General features: G+C 33.9%; 1 protein-coding gene across 1 annotated transcript in view; it reads right to left on the reverse strand.

The window, feature by feature from the left end:
- The window catches only part of LOC142323047 (inhibitor of Bruton tyrosine kinase), a 135853-nt gene that overhangs the window by 70061 nt on the left and 44505 nt on the right, over window positions 1-21287 (reverse strand). The window contains exons 6-9 of the mRNA XM_075362194.1: window positions 13779-13906; window positions 6501-6662; window positions 4486-4622; window positions 2155-2288 (exon numbers count right to left, since the gene is read on the reverse strand). Of these exons, the coding sequence (XP_075218309.1) occupies window positions 2155-2288; window positions 4486-4622; window positions 6501-6662; window positions 13779-13906 (561 nt within the window). The remainder of the gene's footprint in view (window positions 1-2154; window positions 2289-4485; window positions 4623-6500; window positions 6663-13778; window positions 13907-21287) is intronic.

The raw sequence follows: 21287 nt of genomic DNA on the forward strand, positions 1-21287 counted from the left end.
TAAATACCATTGACAGGAAATTAAGATTTGTTTACATCTTCAGGGATGATAGTAAGTCAGTATCAATCATCAATCAATGAAGTAAATTACAAATGTTCCATGAGAATGCATAAAGTGAAATACTCATGTAGAAAATCAGAATGTGAAGATGAAGAATTACATTCTGAAATTGATAATATAGTGGTTGTAGATAATATTTAACAATTCTGATCATTTGATAAGTTTTGAAACTGAAAAAAATTAAATATGATTAAAAATAAAATGGTAACCAACACAACTAATTATCATACAGAAAGAACAAACAGGATTATCAGCAAAATCAAGCCAGAATGATAGTGGTATAGACATATCAGAATAAGAAAAAAAACAAAATTCTAAAATCTTCAGCATAACTCAAAAATATAAGAAATAATAGTTGCAGAAAGATTTCAGTTAATAATTGAAATATAATTTATAATATAATATATAATTTAATGTAATCTATAATCTTCAGTAACAGCTAAAGATTATAGTATGAGTCACAGGCCTCAGGCCACCACACAGTTCTGAAGTACAACAGGATGTATGTCAATGAGCAGCACTTCTCTTCACAACAGTTGAGGTTGAATACCTTTGAGGTGTTGAAGTCACATAAAAGATATAATGATATGGTAATTCAGTTAGAGCAAAAAGATTTCAGCCCAGAAAGTGCAGAGGCTGTATCTATGTCAATATATAATTGTCAATGGTCCTCAAACAGTAAAATTTCACTAATATTTTAGATTAAATTTCTGTGATAATAAATTCAATTCAGTTTTCATCATCTGATTGTGAGAAATCCATAGTGCTGTCAGTATTAAAAGATACATTGATCGGGAGTACACAATGATAGGGAAGTAATCGAAATACAGTTTTGCCATTGGATCTTGTTAACTCATCAATTTTATACACATTAAAATTACTTTTAATACGTGAAACCCTTTGCGATAATTGGACCTTAAGTTCGTCCTCTTCAAAATTCACTCCTTTTGAACTAAGCCCTATTTTGATATTTCTTTTTCCAAGATACGTCTGGAATCCTTTCCTTTCTACGTGAATGATAAGGGGCATTGTCTAAGACAATAACCAAATTATCTTCCATTGAAGGTAACGCATAACCATTTCTCAAAAAAATAAAATTCTGTGCTTCTCTACGAATTGCGTTTTTATTGAAATCATCAACTTTTTCTTAAATTGATCTGCAGGGTTTTGTTTACTTATGAAACCGTAATTCATTAGTAGATCTATAATTGCGAATCATGTTCTACACTGAAGCAGCACAACTTTCACATATATTATCACGCTTATTAATGACATCTGAAATCAACATAGTTGGATTACTTTGTAATTACCTTTTTTAAGCATTTAAAATGATGTGTTTATTCGCAGAGTTAAGGGCTTTAATTGTAGCCTACTTTTTAGAAGGGATATCAATAATCGTGCACTATTATCAGCTGAATTGGTATCAGACATGGTGTCAAAATAATGGTACAACTCATGTCGTTGTACAGACACAAATCTAGGAATACACTATACTCACGTTCCTCTAAACTTAAAAAAAAATTGCATTACCTTCAAATAACATTAGAGTAAATAAATAAGTGACAGAAAAACAGAAATTGAACACGAGAACAAAATAATAATCATATGAAAAGATCGAAAATTTTAACAGAACTGAAAGACATAATATTATAAATTTGTAAACATTTGATTACACAAGTACTATATGACTAATTAATTATATGGCGACATATGTGAGTAATGATTACTGTATTGTATATAGATACAGTCGTGTTAAGAATTGGCACTGATACAAGGAATGTGACTCAGTAAAAACATGATGAAATCACTAACAAAAACAAGTTTGGTTATTCTTCACTCTACAAGCTAACTGAATACAGTAAAAGCAAGTTATTGAAATAAATAATATAAAAATGAATTCACCAAATCTATACAAATCTCTATTTTGTAAATAAATATTAAATGAAAAAAAAAAATACTGATGAATGCCTTTATAAAAAAAAAATCATTTTTAAAACTATCATTTGGTTTTAACTGCATTTAGAAAACCATACAGATGAAATATGAGTTGAAAATCAACAAAATGTATCATAATTTACTTCTTTTATACAGTACCTGAACAGCAGCAAAGTTGCAACCCTTCGGATCAGATGTAATGGATACTGTTCTATGTAAATGGGGCAAGCGATGTAGTTTTATAGAAAGGTAATCATCTTTATCGGTTCCTGAACTTTTAGGCATCCCAACAGCTGAAAATTAGGAGAGAATAGAATATACCAACTGATTCCAGTATTTGAAGACCATAAAAGAGGAGCAAGTTAATAATTTTTACATAATTAAGCTGCAAATGATTCACTTTGTGATAAAATGTATTTCACATTGACGCAAAAAAATGTTAAAAATATTTCATCTCAATTCTGTAAAACCACTTAATTTCCCAAATTAAACTTTGTAAAAAATATTTTAGCTATTCCCATATTATTATAAAATCCAAATATTGTTATATTTTATCACGTAAATTAGTTTACATTTAAAAACACAAAAAATTCTAACTTCTTAATTAAGGAAAAATAATAATTTATTTTCAAATTATATAAAAAAAAGGTTGCACAAAATATCTTTGAACCCACAAACAAAATCATCAGATAAATCTAGGGCTGGTTGTAATATATAACAGAGAAAACATTTTTCAAAATACTATCACTAATTTTCTTCTAAGATCATTAAAGTAAATATAATTTTCAATGCTATCACTATGGAAGGGATTAAATTTCTTGAAAAGTTTTAACAACAATACAGATTATTCTGTTTCACCTTTTTTCACTCACTTTTTTCTCTTAATTTCTTTATTGGTTCTTTCACATATAAACTAATAAGTAACAGAGATCTTCCCGCTCATTGTCTCACACATTTCTGTAAAACTTGCCTGTTTTGGTCTTTTCTGTTACTAAAGCTATCTAATTCTTGTAAAAACTGTAAATTTTTTTTCTATACTCTGACCCGGCTTTTCATAAATGTCAATATGGTAAATTACGGAAAAAATTCATTTAATTAAATCATATTACATCAACAGAATAGAAGATTCCTTTCAAATTACCTACAACTTCAAAAATGAGTTAATCACATAAACAGCAAAAGTAATTAACAACAGAAAAAATGCAGAATTAAAATTAATCTATTACACATGTGTTGCAGTGGTTTTCATAAAAGTGATCTGAACAAGAGAAGAGAACATACATTATTGACTATGGGATAGACCCAGCAGACTACAGACTAAGTGAGATTACATTATACCAACAGCCATCACCTATGAGGAATTTTGTGAAAAACATATGCCACATTTAATTAATAAACAGATCAATAGTGCAGTCATGTTATAAAATCATACATGTTAACAGTTAAGCTTAAAAATTCTATTTATTGATCTTAATAAAACATCATAATTTTCATTCATACTAACATAACACACATACAAATAATACAGATTCCTCCTTCCTGTGCCATGAGTTTTCGCTTTGCGAGAGAAGTGATATTCCAAAAATAAAAACAGAAAAGAGAAAAAATAACTTTGTTAGCTAATACATAATTTATTTGGTTAATGTTTGATGTTTTATATCACTATTTTCGGTACTTACTTTTTAATTTAATTTTAATGACCATGGGAAAGAGTGGATCTGTTTCAATATGACCGTTGATAAATTTTTTAATTTTATGGCATAATCATACATCTTAAACATCCAAAATCTTGATATTAATAATAATCATATAGTAATGCACTGATAATGTTTAACAGACCACCTATTAATGTTAGCCTATTCCACCTGATGCTCCAGTCTATGGGGGCAATAACAGTATATCGCTTAGGATTCAGTTTACTGAAAAATATATAGTAATAAAGATTGATCTGCAAAATTGTGGGTCAAGGTCCTTCTTGTGTGGTCATGTTACACTTGACTGGGCTTGAAAAACATATTACACTGAAACATCTACATCTGAACAAAAAATTGCTAATCAAATGCTCGTTAAATGTTTAGTAGAATCTTCTTAGAACAATTTTTCCAAGCTCCCACAAACTTGATCGATTCTCTTTTATTACAATCAATTTTAAAAATCATGATGAAGCATGCATGAGAGTAAATAAAAAACATCATTTCTCCCAAATTAAGCCTATCTCTGTGCCAGTAGACATACTGACCTGACCATACATCCACTTTTTATTGCATCATGAAAATACAATTGCACCAAGTGTTACAGTCCCGACAACAATATTTTGGAAAACATCTAATAATACAAAGATGCTGAAAAACTGAAAAAGTTAATTTAATTATAAGAATGCAATTGGTTTAATCTTTTCATACAGCCAGTTAATTTAAAAATAATGATTTAATGGCTGTTATTAAAGAATTAATAAATTAAGTAAAAGAAATTGCCTTTTACTTTACTAACAATTTGATAACTTCTTTTTGGATTTTGCAACCATTTCACCTCGAAATCCTTCACCATCTTTTGTAGCGAGTAGTAAATTTTGATAATACACATGAATATCTGTGATTTCTATGCTTCGGTGAATACTATAACTGCACCTGAAAAACAATAATTATTCTTTTGATTAAAATGTTGCTAATTGTAACATTAATTATGGTTAAATGGTTTTAAAATTTAATTACTGAATCCTAAAGAACCCCTATTATCCTAATGATTAATCATCCTTTTCACTAGTCATCCTTTTTCCTTACCTTAATATTCTTTTACAAATACTGGGTGGAGGTCTAACTATAATATGGCCCATTCCGAGGATGTCAGGGACTGAAGAAGAACCAGGGCACATTTGGCAATCTGTGGACCAATTCTCAAGGACTACATTTTGTCCAGCAGCTGCATAATATGCTTAATGACTGATGTGCCTATCAAGTAAAGCCTGGCCTGGCCTGGCCTCCTAATGCCTGCTTGCAATGATAAACAAGACTTTTTTTTTCTATTCCAATACGTACATTAACCCATTAAAAACTTTTTTCTTTTTTTTTTATCTCTCGGACCACCGTTAGGTATTTCTTCAAAGGATGAGATGAATGACAATTTTTGCAACATGTGAAAATGCCATGCCTGACCAGGATTTGAACCCGGGACCTCTGAATGAAAGTCTGAGATCTACCACTCTTGCCACAGAGGCCGGCAACCCACTAACGTCTTCTCTCATTTTCCTGTCTAGTATCTGGTAATTACCGTTCAGATAATACTCCAGAGGATGAATGAGGATGATATGTATGAGTGTAAATGAAGTGTAGTCTTGTACAGTCTCAGTTTGACCATTCCTGAGATGTGTAGTTAATTGAAATCCAACCACTAAAGAACACCAATATCCACGATTTAGCATTCAAATCCGTGTAAAAATAACTGACTTTAATAGGAAACCCAACCCATTAATGCCTAGGGGTGTCAAATGACACCTGCAATTCTTTGTTCTTTACAAGCCTTAATTTCAGAGGTGCTGTAAGCAAAATATGATTTTAATGCTTTGTAAGGTTATTAAAAGAAGGTACAATTGTTACTATTTTGAATATACCATTTAGTATGACTGTATGTTTCGTTTTGGTGACTTCTGTTGTACTCCGATTATAATGGAAAATCCATCAAGATAAGTAATGAAATTTCTTTGTTACTTCTTATAATTTTTTTCTGCCAGGTGTCTTATTACATTGGTTATTGATCCTAAAAATCATATGACATTTTAGTTTTGCAATAATCCAGATAGTTATTTTATTAACTGTAACTAAACATAGCAGGTGCCAAGCGGCACTGCTAATCTAGCCAATGTTGATTTTGTTAGTTATTATAGTTTTTTCAATTATTTTTAGACATTTACTTTAAATGCTATTTTATTTCTTTCAATTGTCATAGATAAAAATGATAATTAGATATGGCTATCATAGCTATTATGTCAAATAACACAAAAGAAAAACATTACGATACACCTTGTAAAGTGAATTTTCAAATATTTCTACCATAATATCACCATTTAAAAATATCTAGGAAAATCTTTCCTAGATTATTCACAAAATAACATTTTAATTATTAATTTTTTTTTACGTAGTATGTATAAAATTGATTCACAATGGCGGTTTTAAGTTCTCTGAACGTAAATAAAATATTGATGATATTAGAAGAAGATGTTATTATTCCTCCTGTTGAATCTACATTTATCGAAACACCTGATTCCACAGTACATTCAGATGAAGATTCAGCTGGTGAAGACGATGGTGGACTGATAAATTAAATAACTTGAGCAACCGTCAGCTACTCACTGGAGCTGAAGTAGTTTTTTCTGGTTCGCAGAGAATTGATGTCAATGTGTCTATCGGCTTAAATTGTAATCAGCAATGATCATCTTTCTTACATAAAATGATAAAAGTAAGAAAAGAAGCTAAATTCATTTTTAAAATGAGACTAATTAAATAACTAACCTTGTCAACTGGGGTATTGACTCCAACCAAATAAATATCTTTCCGATAGTTGTTAAAACCACTATCATTAAATCCTCACCACCTTGATCCATTAAAATCTTGTTGTCTGCTTTAGCATTTAACTGTCCACCAGATACAACTACCTTTGCCACATTTAACTTCCTTGAAAACAAAAAATTATGAATTAATACCTTAGAAAAATTATTTAATTTCCGTATCTATGTTTGCCCATACTTCAAACTCTGAATTAATCAAATAAAGAATTCATTAACTTTTTACAGATAATCAGATACAGTGAATAATTTTCACAATCAGTAATTTTTTTATTAGGCTATATTTTCTTTTAACCCTGTTATTCTTTGTACAGGATTTGTTTACATCATTAATGGAATATGACTGAATACAATTCAGTCAGATATTTTCACATACTGCATAATTTCTGAAACGGGTAAGTAAATTTCTTTGTGAAGCCTTTAATTTACGGTAGACGATTAAATGTTGTTATTAATATAATTATCCATAACCTTTGTCAATAATAACCCTGATCTTACACAAACTTCATAGAACTTTCAAGGCTGCTGGCATTATCATTCCTTCTCAGAACTATATAGTATTTATTTTTATTAGAGGGAAAGGGATTTAAAAATATAATATTTATCCAACAAACTGTAAATCTGTCCAAAAGCAAGAATAAAATCATGGAAATGAAAGAATTTTGAAATACGTGATAAAAATACTATTTAGCAGAATTTGAAAAAATGAAGAATTAAATATTCAAACATACAAAATAATATTATGTAATACAGTATAGAAATATAATGGACAAAGTAGAGAAAACATTAAAAGCATGCTGGAAACAGCAAGGAGAGCTATCGTATAGTAATCTACTGGTATCAAATACAGATCTAGGAATTAAAAATAGATTCATAAAAATATCTGTGATGAATGTAATACTAAGTAGTAAAGAAATGTAACCGATAAAAAAAAACCTAAAAGGTAAAGAATACAGGTTTTTGAGATGTATGTTACAGAAATATGTAGAATGAGATCTGAAATGAAGTCTAAATAAGAAAAAAATTTATGATACAATTTTTTAAGGAGCCAATTACATCGGTAGCTACATAGATATACTCAAGTTTTAAATGATTTAATGTAGTATTCATTACATTATATTGATTATTAGTATCAATGAAAATACATTCAATAAAGTAATAAAACATAATTTATCAGTTGAGTAGCATCATTTGATTTTTAGGTTCAGTGTTAATTTTAACATTATTGGTCTAATAATAATAATAATAATATTTAAAGAATAAAATCTAAAGTGTTTAGATGGATCTTTTATGATATTATATATATATATATATATATTTAGAAAGTTTAATTTTCAGTAATTGTTTCATGGAAAACTTCTAGTGTATCTCTTTTGAAGTAATTTCCTTCGGTAATTACACACTTTTACCAATGTCTATACAGTTACTGGAAACATTGCTGAAACCCATTTTGAGGAACTATCCTCAACTTCATTGCAATGAATGTCTTCTATGCAACTGAATCTATAAGATGGCAACAATAGAACAGAGAAATCTTTAAAAAAAAAAAAATGTATATTAAAAAATTCATGCTATCTCACTGAATTTGTATGTACCAGATCATGTAATTAGTTACATAGTATTATAGATGTAATAATATTTTTACTTTCAGAAAAATCAATTATATGAACAATAAAACACCAAAATAAAAAACGTAAAATTTAAAAAAATAAATCTAAAATGTTAATCTAAGTAAAATGAAAGAAGAATAAATGAAATTAATAACAGATTTAAAAAAACTAGAGGGGGCAGCTTTATTTTAGTTTTGTTGTTAGTATACCATGCAGTTTTGAATTTGTGTATTTTGTTCTTTGTAATTCTCTGATATAGCATACAAGGAGAGAATGCAACAATATTCTAAACGGTTTAATTAACTATTTATTTGAATATTTTATTGCTTCAATAAATTTGTGAATTTTCAAACAATTCACCAAATTCAATACCTTTATTTTTTTTTACAGTTTTTTTATTATATTTTTGCCAAAAATGTAATATATATATTTTTCTATTCCAGAATAGAAATTTGTTTGATATCCCAATTGATTTCTGCTTTAGAAAGCTTTACTGAAATATATATATATATAGACAAATAACCCTCCTCTATGAATCATGAGACCTTGCCGTTGGTGAGGGGGCTTGAGTGCTCAGGGATACAAAGTAGCTGGACCGAAGGTGCAACCATATCGGAGAGGTATCTGTTGGGAGCCAGACTAAGGAATGATTCCTGAAAGAGGGCAGCAGCTCTTTCAGTAGTTGTTAGAGGCGTGAGTCAGAATGACTTAAACGGTCATATCAACATCACTCAGTCCTCTGAGTACAGCGCAGAGGAAAGCAATGGAAAACTACAGCTGCTTTTTTTCCAAGAAAATGTGGCTCTCTGCATTTTCATATAGCAATGATGGTGGCGCCTTCCTTGGTAAAATATTCCGGAGGTAAACTAGTCCCCTGTTCGGATCTCTGGGTGGGGACTACTAAGGAAGGGGTCACCAGAAAATTAAAAAATAACATTCTACGAGTCGGAGCGTGGAATGTTAGAAGTTTAAAAAAGGTTGGTAGGCTAGAAAATTTAAAAAGGGAAATGGATCGGATAAATGTGGATGTAGTAGGAATTAGTGAGGTTCGGTGGGAAGAGGAAGGCGACTTTTGGTCAGGTGATTTTAGAATAATTAACTCAGCTTCAAATAATGGGCAGGCAGGAGTAGGTTTCATAATGAACAAGAAGATAGAGAAGAGAGTAGAGTATTTCAAAACGCATAGCGATAGAATCATTGTAATAAGGATAAAATCAAAACCTAAACCGACAACGATTATTAACGTCTATATGCCTTCAAGCACCCATGATGATGATGAGGTAGAGTGTGTATACGAAGAGATTGATGAAGCAATTAAACACGTAAAAGGAGATGAAAATTTAATAATAGTTGGAGATTGGAATGCAAGCATTGGAAAAGGCAAGGAAGGAAATATAGTGGGTGAATACGGGCTGGGCAAAAGGAATGAAAGAGGGGACCGACTTATAGAGTTTTGCACGAAGTATAATGCAGTAATTGCCAACACCCAATTTAAAAATCATAATAGAAGAATATACACTTGGAAAAAGCCAGGCGATACTGCAAGGTATCAGATAGATTATATCATGCTTAAGCAAAGATTTAGAAATCAACTCGTTGACTGCAAAACTTACCCTGGAGCAGACATTAATAGCGACCATAATTTGGTGATAATGAAATGTAGATTGGGGTTTAAAAACCTGAAGAAAAGGTGTCACATGAATCAGTGGAATTTAGAGAAGCTTGAGGAAGAAGAGGTAAAGAAGATTTTTGAGGAGGACATCGCAAGAGATCTGAGTAAAAAAAATAAGGTAGAAAATGTAGAAGAAGAATAGGAGAATGTTAAAAAGGAAATTCTTAAATCAGCAGAAGCAAACTTAGGCGGAATAAAGAGAACTGGTAGAAAACCTTGGGTTTCAGACGATATATTGCAGCTGATGGATGAACGTAGAAAATATAAGAATGCTAGTGATGAAGAAAGTAAAAGGAACTATCGGCAATTAAGAAATGCTGTAAACAGGAAGTGCAAACTGGCGAAAGAAGAGTGGATTAAAGAAAAGTGTTCAGAAGTGGAAAGAGAAATGAACAATGGTAAAATAGACGGAGCATACAGGAAAGTTAAGGAAAAGTTTGGGGTACATAAATTAAAATCTAATAATGTGTTAAACAAAGATGGTACACTAATATATAATACGAAAGGTAAAGTCGATAGATGGGTGGAATATATTGAAGAGTTATACGGAGGAAATGAATTAGAAAATGGTGTTATAGAGGAAGAAGAGGAAGTTGAGGAGGATGAAATGGGAGAAATAATACTGAGATCTGAATTTAAGAGAGCACTAAAAGATTTAAATGGCAGAAAAGCTCCTTTAATAGACGGAATACCTGTAGAATTACTGCGTAGTGCAGGTGAGGAAGCGATTGATAGATTATACAAACTGGTGTGTAATATTTATGAAAAAGGGGAATTTCCGTCAGACTTCAAAAAAAGTGTTATAGTCATGATACCAAAGAAAGCAGGGGCAGATAAATGTGAAGAATACAGAACAATTAGTTTAACTAGTCATGCATCAAAAATCTTAACTAGAATTCTATACAGAAGAATTGAAATGAGAGTTGAAGAAGTGTTAGGAGAAGACCAATTTGGTTTCAGGAAAAGTATAGGGACAAGGGAAGCAATTTTAGACCTCAGATTAATAGTAGAAGGAAGATTAAAGAAAAACAAACCAACATACTTGGCGTTTATAGACCTAGAAAAGGCATTCGATAACGTAGACTGGAATAAAATGTTCAGCATTTAAAAAAAATTAGGGTTCAAATACAGAGATAGAAGAACAATTGCTAACATGTACAGGAACCAAACAGCAACAGTAATAATCGAAGAACATAAGAAAGAAGCCGTAATAAGAAAGGGAGTCCGACAAGGATGTTCCCTATCTCTGTTACTTTTTAATCTTTACATGGAACTAGCAGTTAATGATGTTAAAGAACAATTTAGATTCGGAGTAACAGTACAAGGTGAAATGATAAAGATGCTACGATTTGCTGATGATATAGTAATTCTAGCCGAGAGTAAAAAGGATTTAGAAGAAACAATGAATGGCATAGATGAAGTCCTACACAAGAACTATCGCATGAAAATAAACAAATACAAAACAAAAGTAATGAAATGTATTAGAAATAACAAAGATGGACCAATGAATGTGAAAATAGGAGGAGAAAAGATTATGGAGGTAGAAGAATTTTGTTATTTGGGAAGTAGAATTACTAAAGATGGACGAAGCAGGAGCGATATAAAATGCCGAATAGCACAAGCAAAACGAGGTTTCAGTCAGAAATATAATTTGTTAACATCAAAAATTAATTTAAATGTCAGGAAAAAATTTTTGAAAGTATATGTTTGGAGTGTCGCTTTATATGGAAGTGAAGCTTGGACAATCGGAGTATCTGAGAAGAAAAGATTAGAAGCTTTTGAAATGTGGTGCTATAGGAGAATGTTAAAAATCAGATGGGTGGATAAGTGACAAATGAAGAGGTATTGCGGCAAATAGATGAAGAAAGAAGCGTTTGGAAAAATATAGTTAAAAGAAGAGACAGACTTATAGGCCACATACTAAGGCATCCTGGAATAGTCGCTTTAATATTGGAAGGACAGGTAGAAGGAAAAAATTGTGTAGGCAGGCCACGTTTGGAATATGTAAAACAAATTGTTAGGGATGTAGGATGTAGAGGTTATACTGAAATGAAACGACTAGCACTAGATAGGGAATCTTGGAGAGCTGCATCAAACCAGTCAAATGACTGAAGGCAAAAAAAAAAATAGACAAATATGATCCATAATTATATTAAAACATGATATAGTAAAAAAAAATCACAATAATCAATGCATACAATATTTCTGTACTTGAAAAACCAGGGTAAACCAGGCTTATTTGAAACCAGGCTTTGGTAAACCAAAGTAGACCAGGGTATAACAAGCTGATAAGTTTAATTTTTTTTTTCCTCTTAATCAGGGGTGATTTATGAACTTTGTATGATGCATTATTATAATTTCAACTAAACACCATAATTACAATTTCAGTAATACAAAATACTGGCTATTAATGGGAAAAATTCTAAACACTATAGTATACAATGTAAATAACTTATTATTAGTAAACGTATCATTTATCATTTCTAACCAGCTATGCAGCAAGACCTGTTCTTCATAAGGAAAATTGCTGTATAAGGATAAAAATGTATTGCATATCGAAAGAGAATAACTAATAGAAAAGGATACTTTGTGAAATTTCAAGATTATTTAGTTAACAATTTTCTAACTAATTTAATTGTACCAACTGGAAATCAAAGATTCTAAGATTAACATCACATTACTGAAAATAATATAAGAATGAGAGTGAATTGAATGTAAAGAGTAATTTTTTTTATAAATTTATTGATTAATAATATACACATTCATACCTTCATAATTTCTCTACATAGTCTCCTGCATGATCTACACACTTTTACCAATGATTTGGAAGCTTTAATATTCCTTGTTCATAAAGTATTTGAGGACGAGTCGTCATCTAACTGCATGTGTTTTCATTGTTTTTGAATTGTTCCCTCCAAGCAATCTTTTCCAGAGTGCAAACAAAAATTAGTCACAGGGAGACAAATCTGGACTGCAGGGAGGGTGGTCAAGGGTTTGCCAGTGTATTTTTTAAAATTTATCCCTTGCCAAAATCACCGTGTGTGGCCTGGCATTGTCATGAAGGATGACATCTCTGATGGGCATACCCTGTCTTTTGTTTCGGTAGGTGCATTTTGTTGACTGTAGCAGCTGGCAATACTAAGCCAAATTCACTATGGAGAAAATCAGTGAGTAAAACTCCACCTGAGTAAAAAAAAGGTTGCAAGAACCTTTCCAGCTGACTGACAGTTTTGGCCTTCACTGGGTAGCCTTCATCCTTCCTCGCCATTTTTGACTCCAGAGTGTAATGATATACCCATGTCTCATCACATGTGATGATGCTGAAAAAAATCATCCCTTTCTTGCCAAAATCAATTTAGAAGTCTCTCACACATCTCCAACCTGATCTGTTCTTGATTTTCGATCAACAACCTTGGAACCTATTAAGCACTAATTTTTCTAAAGCCAAGATGATCAGTCATAATGGATTGAGCACTCCCATAGCTCAACCCACTTCTGATGCGTTTCTTCAACAGTGAACCGGTGATCACCTTCAATAAGCTATCAAGTGGCATGGATGTTGTCAGTTCATTTTCTACACTTTCTCACCTACCCTAAAATTGTCTGGCCCACATATACACTCGGTTCTTCGACAGTGCAGCATCTCCAAACTGTACATTAAATGAGTTAAAATTTCAGCAGGTTTAACGCCTTCATTAGTTAAAAACTTTATGATTTTACGTTGTAAACGATGGAACTTCTTGCTCACTCATAGCTGTACTGACAACAGAACAGAGTGGAGGAGATAATCAAGTTGGTTTCCCCTCTCTAACACATCGAATATTAACCCCCCAATCTGCCATTCAGCTCAGAACTGCTTGCTGTGTAGAACAGCAAAATTACCGTTTAAATTTCATTCACCCTCATAAAATAAAATGGAATTTAAATTTACATTCATGAATACCTTGCAGCAATCCTCCTAGTTTGATATTGATGTAAAACATAGATGTCTCCTTTTGCTACAGCTACCACTGTAGCACCATCACTTGTTGCAACATGGGTTATAGAGACATTATGATTAAGTGAGGTAACCTGTGCAAAATAACCACAACTTTTAATTAAAAGCTTAGATAATAAGAAAGGCTAAGGAAATTACATCAACTTATATAAAACAACAAAAATATATTTACAAGAATAAATGAAACCTAGATCATTACCATACAGCATTTCCAAAAATTCACTTTTTGTTAAAAAGAAAATATATTTAGTGCAACTAAAAGGCATTCTTAATTTTTCGATTAAATAATGAATCACATGTTTTTTTTTAAAACTAGAATCATAAACAGAACACCTTCTTAAAGTGACCTTTAAGTAAAGTGTAAAACTATGAAAACAGAAAATAGTTCAGATCCATAATATATAAGTCTCTTAATAAGGCAGAGACCTTTCTTAACATGTTGAGTGCCATGAGATGTGCCAGCGTTACTCAAGTTTGTATTACTCATAGACCGTAACTAGCCACGTTGGCTTCTCAGAATTAATTTTACACTTTGTTTTATGTTTGCAGTCTGTAAGGAATGTCAGATAATGTTATTGCAGACTTGTGCCATTCTATATCACTTCACTTTTCTGTTTAATTACCTCCAGTCTGTCCACATGTCATGGTTAGTGCTATGTTGTGTTCTGTAGTTCGATTGCTGTTCTGAGTTTTATAGTTAATTATTATTTTATTAGTAGGTTTTTGATCGTATGTTATGTATGCTACTTTATATTAAGTTTAGTTATGAGTGAAAATAAGACGCTAATATTACATCAACACATTTCATTAGATAGATAGTAGCTGTATTTCATTATCATTTTTAGTTTCAAAATAAGGCTAGTTTTTTGGTTACCGGAAACTGACTAATTTATTGTTTTTTCAAGGCTGAATTAACAATTCTTTACTCTTCTATTTTCACACTTACGAATATATACTGTAATTATTTTTAATTTCATTATGGATAATCAGCCTAGTTGTAGCGGATTAAAATCTCATAGTTCAAAGGTACTGACTGATAAAGAACTTCGTTACTTTACAGCAACGATGAAGGAAGCACATTTTCTTTACCTGAATCTGAATATCAGCCTGACATCATTTCAGATACAATGATGATAATCACATTTAATCCAATGATGATAATTTGGTTCCAAACCAGTTTTCTGAGAAGGAAAGAGAAACAGTAGAAAATTTGGAAATGACAGAAGATGAATGGCTTGAAGTTGATCAGGCCAAATTACCTTTTCATGTCAAATTAAAAGGTCAAGAAAAATATAATTATCCAGATACATCAATTTTTTATAATAACTGTATAGTGCCTAAAACTACGAGCAGCAATTGGTTTCATATATTTCTGAAATTTGTTAATTTTGCCAACAATGAAACAAAATAATGTAAAATTTGTGTCAACACAGTGTAGTGTATGTAACAAGTTTATGTGCTTACCATGCTTTGGCAAATATCACTAGTATTAACTGTAAAATTAGGAACACAAAAATATAATTATGAGATTGTTCTCTAAGACATTATTATAAAAAGAAACTAAAAACAATTTTATATTATTTTACATTTTTCTTAGTTTTAATTGTTTTAGTGTTTAAATTTATAAGAACTTCAATTGTTCTTTATTTTATTATTGTATTACTCTATTGGTATTGTAATTACTTTAGTTTAAAGTGCTTTAATTATTTTTTATTATTAATGTCGTTGTATTAATTTAATAAGTTTTAAAATTATTTATTATTATTACTACAGTATTATTCACTAAATAAATTTTAGAGATATTAACATTAATAAAAATTACAGTTTATAAGAAAAAAAATTTCAGTGAGTATTGCCGGTAATATTCATGCCACATGAATGATACATGCATTATTAAGAGGCCATGAGTAGCACTGGTGCACTCATGCACTCATGTTTTTTTTTTTTTTTATATTCAATTTATATATATATATATATATGTTTAAGTATATACTTAAACATATAGATTAGAAACCATAATCAGTTTTTATCGCTAATGGTCTAATGGCATCATTATACACTGTGGTATCCAACCGGTGATTTTCCTTACACATTGCAGCAGTCAACATGTTAAATAGAAGTGAAAAGCCTCTTTACCTTATTTTACAATACTTATCTTTTAAAGCAGAAATGAGCAAACATATTTTAACATAAAACTGCAGTGACCCGAAGGAGATGAATGTTATTCAGTGGAAAATAATTCTTTCCTTCAGGCTGGGCGCAATTTGACAATAAAGCACTGGATTTCTTTCTATTAGAGCAAACTTCTAAAATTAATTATAGCAACTCATAAAGCCAGGGTGCTTTGACCTTTAATCTAATACTAAAATGCTATTTTGATATACTGAGAAATTCTTTGGAAATATAGTAAAGTAATTCAAATTTATATGCATTAAACAGCAATCAAAATAATGTTTATCTTAAATTCTACTGTTAGTAGTAACCTGTGCTATATACTAACAGCAAACTGATTTTGTGTGTTTTGCTGTTTTGAATTTCTTTGATATGCCCCAATCAGAATAAGGACAGTAGGTAATAGAATTATAAATTGCTTTACTTATACTATTTATTTGAATATTTTATTGCTTCTGTAAGTTGGTGAATTTTCAAGCAATTCACCAAATGCAATATGTTAAATATTTTTATAGATTTCTATCATATTTTTGCCCAAAACTTTTTATTTTGCAACAAATTCTCTTTAAATAGAAGCCTTCAAAACAAATTTACTTGATGTCTCAGTGGTTTCTGCTTTAGAAATTTTTACTATAATATACATACAAATATGATCCATAATTATGTTACAATATTATGTAAATATTATTAAGAAAAAACAGGGCGTAATGTTTGAGAATGGAATTTTTAAATTTTCTCCAAAATAGCAACTTTAACAAAAGTCAAGAGTTGTAACGAGGGCCCTAGTTCCATCGCAGGTGACCTCTTAGTCGACCATGAAAGATCTTTTAAGGAATACTCCATGGCTAAACCAAGCGACACCAGAGTTCAGAGAGGGCAACATTCGGATATGATGGGCTGCCACTTAGAAGGTAACATGCGATCAAATGCACTGGATTGCTCTAACACCAAACACATTGACAAGAACAATACAAAATCCAAAATCAAACCAAAGCAAATCACCTACATCTCCATACACAATGTAAACTCACTCATGCAGTGGTAAATTAAAAATAACTGACCTAATGACCAATACAAAATTCTCATTATGAGACTGCAGGAAATAAAAAACACCGACCAGGGGACCATGCAATCTCAAGGATATAGGATCTACAAAGGTATAACTGGGAAGAGAGTGATGAAAAGTGTTCCACAGTTTGGAATAGGCTTTTGGTCAACATCAAAATAATAAACTCTATTCAAGAATTCAAGTAACAATCCCCAAGAATCTCAACACTACCCTAAAAGCTTCTAATAAAATCTACACCATAATAAACACCTATGCTCCCACTAATAATAAAAACAAATATCTAAAAGACCGTAAAGAAACAGAAAAGTTTGGGGACCTACTTAACTAGACCATAAATAACATCACCAAAAATCACATTAAACAACTAATTGGAGACTTCAGTGCTCAACTAAAGAGAAAAAGAAAATACCATGACATTATCGGAAAATGGCCCACCCGAAAGAGAACAAATGAAAATGGACAGACTCATCGATCTCTGCAGAAATCACAACCAAATCACAAAATCCACATATTTTAAGAGAAAACATCAATAACTCAATAAAACCTCGAAATAACCCGACTATACTAATGGAGAATGGCAGCTAGATCATGTCTTCACAGACAGTCTCTGTCTAGCAGTGGTTGTGAAAGGACTGTTTTCTAGGTCTCTGTGTTGTCTCTGATCTTGTGTGTGTGTGTGTGTGTGTGTACCTGAATAACATTTCCAGTGTCGTCACCAACATACCGTTAGGACGCCCATCCAGCCAGTAATAGTGTTATATCTTTTGTCTGACCTTCCAGTCAAACTGGATAAGTTTAAGCATAGTTTACTTTTATTTTATTTTAAATAAGTGTCTATCAATTAGTTAAATATGTAGATTTTATTTTTAGGCTTACGACAAAGTAATATTATTACTTTCAAACTATTTTATAAATTAAGTAGTGATTATAAGTAGTGATTAGCATTAAGTAAATCATTTTTACTTAAATTTTATTTAGTCATTCACTGGCAGAGACGTTTCGAGGTTTAACCATCCCCTTGTATTAGCAATTTACGCTAATGTAAGCCATTATCTACTTAATTTTTATTTATTTTTTTTAAATAAGTTAATTTATTATTTTTGAAATTTAAATTTATACTGGCGTTAAAATTTGGATATAATTTATTATTTTTTTTTATTAATTTAGGCTAATGGTGGACTTATCGCCCACCATCCCTGGAAATTTCCGGCAAAGAGTTTCTAACCTTGGAAGCCTGGAAAAGGGCCATGCGCGAGGCATTAGTAGCCATGGACATTGAGTCCATCAAGCCAACCACAACCGAGGGCGGTCCGGAAATGGCGGCTGCCACTATGGAAGTTACAGGGGAAACCTTCTTCCAACCACCGGTTAAGAAGCAGGAGAAAATCCCGCCCATAATGTTGGACTGCCCTAGGAAGTGGCCCACATTGGCAAGAGCCATATCCACCATAGTCCATTGGATCCTGATTGAAAAGAGCACTGGGCTCTCAATAAGGCTGCAATTAAGCAGCAAAGGCGATTTCTGGGAAGTGCATCGAAGAGCATTGCCTTTCACACTTACCAGCTCCCTAAGGAGAGGAAGCTTAAAGTTGTGGTCCGGGGTATTCCCTTTCGGGCCACCTGTGAAGAAGTGGGAGAGGAGCTCTCCTCACTAGGCTATGACACGGCGTCAATGAAAAACCTGACCGCAAGGGATGGTAGGGAAATCCCTACGTGCCTTGTGGCACTTAAAAAAACGCCGGCCACCAGGGGCATCTACAACCTGGACAGTATGTTTTACTGTAAAATAACAGTGACGACATTCATGTCACGAGGGGGATCCCCTCAATGCCACAGATGCCAAAAGTTCAGCCACTCGTCGTCAAACTATCGCCGCAGGGCACAGCTATGTGTCAAATGTGGCGGGGACCACGAAACGACGTGTTGCCTAAAGTCATGAGAAGAGCCCGCATCGTACGCGAATTGCAAGGGGCCTCACCCGGCAAATTATAGGGGCTGTCCTTATTACAAGGGGCACTTGGCCAGATAGAAGGGCACCACCACAAAAGTCCACTGACGGGCGTAGCTGGGCGCGGGTCGCCAGGGGGTTACCAAAACCCCAGCCGCAAGAGGTTCAGCCTGCGGCTACAATTGATGTGATACTGTTAGCAGAAACGCACCTCAAGCCAGACGAATTACTGACCCTTCGGAACTATTTCATCTACAGAACCGACAGGGTAGTGCCACGCCGAAGCCCCGCCAATGGCAGAATCGCTATTTTAGTCCACAGACGAATCACGCACATGCGAGTCGAGGTCCATACCGATTTCATGGAACAGACCTGCACACATGTGCAACATCTAGGCGCAGTATACATCACTTCCTGGTATCGGCATATAACAGGCCGAACTCAGCTATACCCGGCGCTGACCTAGATGCCATTCTGGAAAATTGAGATGGTCCCTTCATACTCATAGGCGATCTCAATCCTAAGCACACGTCTTGGAATGGCCACGTAATAAATGCTAATGGCAGGTTGTTAAGCGAAAAAGTGAGGGCCCGCAGACTAGTCGCCACAGGCCCTGAAGTGGCCACCTTCGTGAGTGCAAATGGTCGGTCGACCATGACGTGCTCGACATCACGATTCTGAGGGCGGTACAAATGGCGTTCGCGATAGAAACGATCGAGGACCTCTGCTCGGACTATTCTCCGGTCTTACTGGAGTTGGGTCTAGCAGTGGCCGGGCGAGACCCACCACCAACTCCCCAAAGGTCAGTGAAATGGAGAAAGCTCCATGAAGCTCTCCAACTGGATTTAGGCCGGTAGATCCAGAACTCCTGACCACACCGGAGGATATCGTCGACCACACCGACGCGTCACGTCGTCCATAAACGAGGTTCTGTCTTAAAGCACTACAGAGAAGGCCGCACGGCCCCTCCGTTACGATCTCCCACCTCACATCTCCGAGGCAATCTTGGAAAAGCGCCGGCTGAGTAGGAGATATCGCCTCACCCTGTCCCCCGACGACAAACGAGCATTTTACAAATGGACAAGGTGGAAGTGTTGCTGACAAAACATCGCAAAAAATCTTGGACAGATTATCTCGTCTCGATATCGGACGACCCTCTTTGGTGTTCAGGTTGAATAAACGGCTACCCGAGGGAAAGAAGCTTCGCTACCCGGTGCTAAGACGAGTAGGTTTCTTGGCTTATTTCGAATCGGATCGGGCAAAGGTCTTCGCGGACACACTAAAGGAACATTTCACTCCAAATCTCGCCGGCCCTAACAACGACATGCAACTGAGGTGGACTCTTTCCTCACGGACTACTTCGCTCAGGTAGAGGATGCCCCCCGCGAAATAGACCGTGTCACTGAAGCAGAAGTGACCACGGCTATCAAAGCCACAAGCTCCATAAGTCCCCAGGGGTGGAAGGGATCAAGGCCAGAGCATACCTGAACGTTACCCCGCTCTCATAGCGACCATGGTCACCCTTTTTATGTCCATTTTGTACGTAGGTTATTAACTAGAATGCTGGAAATCGGCGAAGGTGGTATGCCTGCCCAAATCGGGGAAAAGCCTATATTCTCCCCGGAACTACAGACCGATCTCCTTACTACCGACGTTATCAAAGTTGTTCGAAGAATTTTCCTCGAGCGACTTCGGCGATGACTGGGGCCAGAGGTTCGGTCTTAGCAGTTCGGGTTCAGAGAACGCCACTCGAAGACCCTTCAACCAGTTCAACTGATGGATAACCTTGTCGGAGGCTTGAACAGGAAACCAGTGACCGCGGCCGTTTTCTTGCACGTGGCCTAAAGTCTTCGATAAAGTTTGGCATGACGGCCTACTATATAAACTCGCTCACACGACGGTCTCTGGTCGCCATGTCAAGCTAATAAGGTCTTACCTACTGTGAAAAGAGTTCGCAGTACGCGCTGGGGGATCCTTATCAACTACCAGGGCAATAACCGCCGGGGTTCCCCAGGGGGCAGTCCTTTCGCCGATTCTGTTCACTGCATATACAATCGATGTACCGTTGTCGGAAGGTGTCAACACCGCTTCATACGCCGATGATACGACATATTAATACATTTCCCGAAATTTGGATTACACGGTCGAGAGACTCCAACGGCAAATGGATTTAGTGGAGCCGTGGTTTGATAAGTGTTCCGTGGCCGTGCTATTCACATGTAAGCAATGCGCTCCCGCCAGACAGCCAGAAATCTCAGGGGAAAAA

Source organism: Lycorma delicatula, chromosome 1 (assembly GCF_047948215.1).
Source record: "Lycorma delicatula isolate Av1 chromosome 1, ASM4794821v1, whole genome shotgun sequence".
Classification (NCBI taxonomy): domain Eukaryota; kingdom Metazoa; phylum Arthropoda; class Insecta; order Hemiptera; family Fulgoridae; genus Lycorma; species Lycorma delicatula.